Consider the following 7,583-nt stretch of genomic DNA (forward strand, 5'->3'; position numbering starts at 1 on the left):
AGCCAGCGGCTGCACCAGGCTCCAATCTGATCTGGCAATGTTTCTACAGCTGGATGCTCTTCCTAACGCCAACCACTCCGAGAGTGTAGTGGGTGCTTTTCACATGCCACCGGCACAGGAGCCAATCAGGCAAGCCTGGCATCGATCATGTTGGGATAGTGCTTTTTATGTGCCACTAGCACTGGAGCCAGTCGGGGGTACTGGCATCAGCCACGTTTGGATGATGCTTTTTACGTGCCGCCAGCATGGGGACCAGTCAGGTGGTCCTGGCATTGATAACATTCAAATAGTGCTTTTTACATGTCACCGGTCGGGAGCCATTCAGAGGGTACTGGCATTGGCCACATTCGGATGGTGCTTTTTATGTGCCACCAGCATGGGGACCAGTCAGGCGGTCCTGGCATCGATCAAGTTCGAATAGTGCTTTTTATGTACCACCGGTGCGGAAGCCAGTCAGTGGGTACTGGCATTGGCCATATTCCACAGGTTCCTTCCACAGTTAGGGAGTGGCACTTTTTCACACAGCTGTTCTCATCCATACGTAACACATGACCATACCAGCGCAGTTGTCTCTCTTGGACACCACATTTGATGTTTCTTATGCCCAACTTTTCTCTCAGGGCGTTTACACTCTGTCATGTATGCACACTGACATTACACATCCAGCGAATCATACTAGCTTAATTTCTTTCAAGCCTACGCATGTCCTCAGCATTCATGGCCCATGTTTCACTGCTGTGTAGCATGGCAGTTTGCACACATGCATCATACAGTCTACCTTTTGTCCTGAGCGAGAGGCTCTTAGTTGCTAGCTTTATTTTTAGATTAGGTTGAATTTTATTTGAGGCTGTTAAATGTCTTCATATGATGTTAATGAATATATAAAAATGAAAAACCTATTTATATTTAGTATTTGTTATCCATTCACTAGTGCTATTGTTATCTAATTTTTATGTAAAGTATAAATGTATACATTTTTATCCATCACACTTGATACTATGTTTATGATAGGTAACATTTAAGGTTTTTCAGTAAAGTCTTATTTGAAAATAAGTTTATAATTATAATGTTTTTTTTTAAATATAGTTCTGTTGAGTTTGTACACATGTGACATTTGTTTTCTTTTTCTTTTTTGCATTGAAGGCTCAAGTTGTTGAACACTGTCCATCGCCTAATGTAACAGCAGTGGAAGAAATACCATATCCAGGTATTATGGAAAGTATTACTGATGTATTTGATGAAACACCATGTATTTATCCAACAATCATTGAATTGGGGGAGAATGAAGAACCACAAAATGAAGATAATCATCAGGTATGTGCATGAAATTTGTTGGGAAACCTCTCTTTCTCCCCCATAAATTATAATATACCTGAGAGAGAGAGAGGGAGGGAGGAGGTGAGAGGTAAATATTTGAGAGAATGAATTCTGTGTATGCAGAGCCATTACTCTTCAAAGCTAAGTTGTAATATAGAGTATAACCTGCACAATAGAGATGTGCTAAAGATAATTGGTAAGAAGAAATGGAGTTCTTAGAGTGAGAGTAGAAATTGTTCAAATGAACACATATAGTTCTTGCAAGGAGGCGCAATGGCCCAGTGGTTAGGGCAGCAGACTCACGGTCATAGGATCGCGGTTTCGATTCCCAGACCGGGCGTTGTGAGTGTTTATTGAGCGAAAACACCTAAAGCTCCACGAGGCTCCGCAGGGGATGGTGGCGAACCCTGCTGTACTCTTCCACCACAACTTTCTCTCACTCTTTCTTCCTGTTTCTGTTGTGCCTGTATTTCAAAGGGCCAGCCTTGTCACACTGTGTCACGCTGAATACTCCCGAGAACTACGTTAAGGGTACACATGTCTGTGGCGTGCTCAGCCACTTGCACGTTAATTTCACGAGCAGGCTGTTCCGTTGATCGGATCAACTGGAACCCTCGACATCGTAAGCGACGGAGTGCCAACAAACAAGTTCTTGTAAAGACCAATGTTTGACATCACTTATATCACTAGAGTCCATTTGGATGAACATGTTTATAAGTTTGACAGGGTGGTTTGGCTTCTTTTTTGGTTCAGCACATAGGTAAAGTGAAGGGGAAGTAGGTGACGTCTTTAAAGGGTATGGATTTGTAACCTTCTTTTGTATAGATTTGAGCTATCAAAACTAGTATTAGTGATTAGTCTAGTTGGGCTCCAACTCTTAGCACATTCTGGTGATGTGCATTTCACACAATACTTTTAAATATTTTGGTGGTGGGGTGTGTAATAAAGTTGATTTAAAGGCTAAACTGAATATTGTTGCAGGCTAGACATTCCACTTATGACTTTCCAGTCTTATCTTTCTTTTAAAAATAATTATAGTGTACCAAGGATTAAATCCATCTAATGTGTCCTGTTTCCACTTTTCTTTTTAAAGCAATGAGAAGTGATTTGAAAAAGAGAGGGAGAGAGAGTGGGGGGGGGAGATTTGGTTTCCATTTGTAGCGGGTTGAGTGACTGCATAAATTTCCAGTGGTTCATTCAGTAATTTTCATTTCAAACGTCATGATTTAAGTTTTCAACCATGTCTATTACTAACCAAAGTAAATATTAATAAATAGGTGTAGGAGTGACTGTGTGGTAAGTAGCTAGCTAACAAACCGCATGGGTCTGGGTTCAGTCCCACTGCGTGGCACCTTGGGCAAGTGTCTTCTACTACAGCCTTGGGCCGACCAAAGCCTTGTGAGTGGATTTGGTAGACGAAAACTGAAAGAAGCCTGTCATATATATGTGTATGTATGTGTGTATGTTTGTATGTGTGTGTATGTTTGTGTATCTGTGTTTGTCCCCCCAACATCGCTTGACAACTGATGCTGGTGTGTTTACGTCCCCATAACTTAGCAGTTCAGCAAAAGAGACCGATAGAATAAGTACTAGGCTTACAAAGAATAAGTCCTTGGGTCGATTTGCTCGACTAAAGGCAGTGCTCCAGCATGGCCGCAACCAAATGACTGAAACAAGTAAAAGAGTAAATAAATAAAGTGGGAAACGGATCAGACTTTGGTTTGTTTCATTTGCTTATCAAGCTCTGGTAGCTTTTCAAGCATGTTTTCTCTTAATTAGTGGTCAAAGAAATGATTAATTTCATTGAAGCAATAGTATTTTTTTGGAATGTGTTATATATTTCTTCTATTTCCATTCTTTTAGCTACAAGAAATATCTACCAGTGAGGAAGCTTTATTAAACAAAGATGTAGTTCTCAGTGGAAATACTACTCCAAAACATGTAATGCTGACAGAACCTGATACTACCAGCCAAGACCTTATTCTTATAAACCCTGAAGCTGAACGGTAAGACAGTTTTTCTTCGTCTAGACTTTAATCTACCCTGGTATATATTTAATAATTCCGATGTGAGATATTATAGTTTAGTGAATGGGGACTTATGATAATTTCTAATGTTAATACAAATGTTGTTTAGTTTTCACATTGTTGGGCATTTGTTTCTGTGCAATGTGATGCACTTCCATTCATTTCCATGTCGAATCTGTCTCAGTTTTCAGAATTTTGGGAGTTGGTTTATTATACTCAGAATCCAAAGTATCGTTATGCATTGGTTGACCAGAACTAGTAGCCAGATTACATCACTTGTATGTTGACAACTGTCACGGGAGAAAGTTTCTTTCACTGTGCCATTTCATTCAGTTTAAGACGTTACGAAAATTATTCTTTCTTCTGACAGGTTTTGTGACATAGTGGACCCAATGAAACAGTAAGTTTTACACATACAAATGAGTTTGTGAAATTTTCCTTCTACTTTTATTTTGATGTTCCTTAAGGTTTTTATACTTCTGTTAATTCTTCATACAACTGTGTATTTGTATTACAATATTAAAAGGACAAAATGGTCACTACGATGTTTAGTACATGCTTACAAGCTATCTTGAAAGTCCTTTAAATTTAATTAAATTTAGATATTATTCATTTCCCTCAATGTTTATTACTTCTGTATATGTTTTGCAGTGTGCAATTTTTGGCAGCTTATTGTCGTTAAAACCAGGATATTTCTATGCCAGTGTTTCTTTGGGTATCTATTATTTTTGTTTGTGACAAAAAATCAATACTGTTATCGGGAATATTTTTCAAGCTTTTCTCTGTCATTGAATTGAACATGTGGTTGCTTAATCCATTATAGTTAATTATCCACTATTTATTGTAATTCTAAGCTTAGCTATTTAGTGGCTTTCCTTTACCAATTCTTTATTTAGTTTATTGGACTTAGTACCTTGTTGCTCTTGCGATGTTTAATGTTTTTGTTTACAACAATGGATAGTGACACCAGCATTAAGATTCATACATCTGGGTTTTATTTCTTGTATCATAGGACCATCATTTTCATAGCTCTCTCATTATTTTCACTGCTTCAAACTATCTGCACAGACGCCTGCTACATTGGCTTGATTTATTGCATTCTCATCCTATTACAGTTATATTTTATATTCAACACTCATTATGAAAACTTGTATTATACACATCTCATGCAAAGATGTTTCCCAAAATATTTGTTCACTTTTCTGTCTGTTTTTCTGTCCTAGCATGGGTTAGATGAATATGTTATGAAGGCATTGTTTTACAGCTGGATGTCCTTCCTGTTACTAAACCTTACCCGATTTTCAAGCAGGGGATCTCTTATTTCACATGTCTTCCAAGGCGCAAAGCCTGCAGACAATTTATTGACTGGGGAAATGAGAATTTCATCTCTTGTGGCTGAGCAGTTATCAAGAAGTGAAAATATAAACACACACATACATGTTTATATTTATATACACAATGGGCTTCTTTCAGTTTCCTCTTTACCATTTTCCCCTCACAAGAGTTTTGGTTGGCTTAGGACTGTAGCAGAATATACACCTGCCCAAAGTGCTTCACAGTGTGACTGAACTCAAAATGAATCGACTGAGAACCAAACTTCTACATCAAACATCCGTGCCTGTAAAAGCTGGAAAGCAGTATATAATTACCAGTAGAATTTAGCTAATGAATGATAGATCTTCTATAATAATTATTTGACCTGCTAAAACACTACCCATAAAATTTTGTTTTATGCAATACTGCTTGAAATATATCTTTACACATCATCACATGGAATCTTATCTTAGTAAAGAAACTTGAACAATGTTTCTTTATGTATATTGTACTTATTTGTTGTTAGCATATTATTTCAGTTTTTAGTCCTAGCTAAAATTTAAAAAAAAAAAAACTAGCTCAATATTGTAAAGAAACTTGTCAAAGATTGCTTTCTTTAAAAGTCTCTTGTAAGTAAAGAAATTATTCTTTTAAGCTGTATTGATATTTGTTCAAGTTCAAATCCCACTGAGATCCACATAGACTTTCACCCTTCCTGAGTCAATTAAAGCACCTGTCAAGATCTGGGGTTGATTTAATTGACCATCCTGACTCCTTTCCTGCCTATAGCCTTGTATCAGTTTGAAATCAATATTTATTTACCGAGTGTTTTGCTGTGGTTTGTTCTTATGCACAAGCATGAGCATAATTTCTTGCATTCAAGCATGAATTTTGAAAGATTTTATGTGCATGCATGTACACATGTTTTAAAAGGAGATTTAAGTTTGTATGAAGATAATTCTTAACATGATTAATAATACAGGATATCCCCTCAGCATCTCTAACATTATGGAAATGTGTTACTGAAAAATCTTGCTCAAACAAGGAATTCTGTAGGGTAAAACCTATTTTCCATTGGCTTCTATGTTACATAGAAGTCAGTTGAAAATATTCTTTGCATTACAGAATTCAGCATTATATCAAGGTTTTCAGCAACACAATGATTCCAGGACATGAGAGGATGCCTATAGATTTTTTAAAGTTAAGTTTAGTTATATTGAACAAAAGATGATAATATGAGACCTTTCACTGCTAGACCTATTCAGATAGAGAGGGTAATGTAGTATACAGGAATAATTTCATCCTTGAAGCTGTGAACTTCTTATATATTAGGTTTTGTTCTACTGACTGATTGTTGTTGTATTTGAAGAAATCTAATTTGTTCTCCCCCACTCCCCACCGAAAAAGAAAAATAGTTTTGAAATTTCTGTTTGTTTTGTTTCACAATATGAATTAATAGCATATACATCAATATTCACATGAACTGGGGTTTTTTTTTTTAAAGAACTGTCAGCTTGAGTGTTCAGAGTTTCTCTACCAGTGGATCCCAAAACATTTTCAATAGAAATATAATCTAGATTCATGAAAAGATTTTTGTAATTTTAATTTACCCCCCCCCCCCAAAAAAAAATTAAAAAACCAAAAAATTCTACTTAGACAATGCTAGTGATATATTAAGGTAAAGATAAAGCAGCGAGCTGGCAGAATCATTAGCATACTGGACAAAAAGCTTAGCAGCATTTTCTCCCTCTTTATGTGGTCATCTCTGCCTTTCGTTCAATTAAGTACCAATGAAGCACTGGGGTTAATATAATTGACTATCCCCACTCCCACCAAATTTCAGGTCTTATGCCTATAGTAGAAACAATGTCTTAAGGTAATGATGACTGAATAGTTTTGGTTAAGTGATATGGATATAAGAGGGAGAGGTGGGGGCGGGGAAGAAAAAAAAAAAAAAAAGCTCTATTCAATGCCAAATATTTTGATAAAAATAATTCTGCAGCAAACTTGAATAGTTTTGGGAACCACTGGTCTAATTTTCTTGATACCTTTTTTCTCTACTAACATATTGAGTTTTTTTTATATTTACAGACAAATCAACATAAAATTAATTGCTAGACACTTGATTAATTTATTAAAGTGCCTCCTGATTATTTAATTGTGTTTGTTGTATGTATGTTACATATTATTACAGAAGTTATAATAATGCATTTCATTGACTTTCTGTTTAAAAAAATTGATAAGCAGTTCTGAAAAGGAATTCAAATGGGGGTAATCTTTGTTGAAACACACACATACACACACACATTAAACTATATACATTTGCAAAAATCATCTCAGTAAAAACCAATGTCAGGCCATGCATTGTTTTTGCTTACCAGCTGAATATATTTCTTAAATCCTAGCTTCTTTGCTAACTTTCCCACACAAATTAAGCATGCATATGTTTTATCTGCACTGCCAAGCTCTTCTATTTAAATTCATCCTTCATACGTTTTACATAGAATAGATTAGTTTCTTAGCTTGGAAAAAGCTTTTTTTTTTTTCCCCTACTGACTAACGTAGCTATATAGAATAGTATCCTGTATTTCTCCATTAAAACATTATTTACATATGCATACCAATTTATACATAATGTTCTAGTTATTTATTTATATTGCCCATTGTCTTCTTCTTTGGTTCATCAGGTTAGTTGTGTAGCGCGAAGTTCAGTATTAGAGACTACAGACAGGAGAAATAGATGAAGACAGAATAGTTAGAACGAAATTCGTATGAAAAAAAGAAACTCGTTCGTCATCAGGATTTTAACCTAGGGCAAGGGACATAACTCTGTCAAAGAAAGCCACTCTACTTTTCAACTGATTCAGAATACACACACACACACACACACACACACACACACACACACACACACACACACACACA

The 7,583-nt window shown here is 36.2% G+C and overlaps 1 protein-coding gene across 5 annotated transcripts in view; it reads left to right on the plus strand.

Moving 5' to 3' along the window:
- LOC106876922 (heat shock factor protein) overlaps positions 1 to 7,583 on the plus strand; it is a 141,510-nt gene that overhangs the window by 106,559 nt on the left and 27,368 nt on the right. For 4 of the 5 annotated variants that reach the window (XR_008263999.1, XR_008263998.1, XM_052967402.1 and 1 more), the window contains exons 7-9: positions 1,144 to 1,314; positions 3,181 to 3,323; positions 3,715 to 3,744. Coding sequence is in view for 3 of the 5 variants with exons in the window: in XM_052967402.1 (XP_052823362.1) it covers positions 1,144 to 1,314; positions 3,181 to 3,323; positions 3,715 to 3,744 (344 nt within the window). In the remaining 2 variants the exon portion in view is untranslated. The remainder of the gene's footprint in view (positions 1 to 1,143; positions 1,315 to 3,180; positions 3,324 to 3,714; positions 3,745 to 7,583) is intronic. The other variant, XM_052967401.1, reaches the window with a different exon arrangement.

This window comes from Octopus bimaculoides, chromosome 4 (assembly GCF_001194135.2).
Source record: "Octopus bimaculoides isolate UCB-OBI-ISO-001 chromosome 4, ASM119413v2, whole genome shotgun sequence".
In the NCBI taxonomy this organism is placed as follows: domain Eukaryota; kingdom Metazoa; phylum Mollusca; class Cephalopoda; order Octopoda; family Octopodidae; genus Octopus; species Octopus bimaculoides.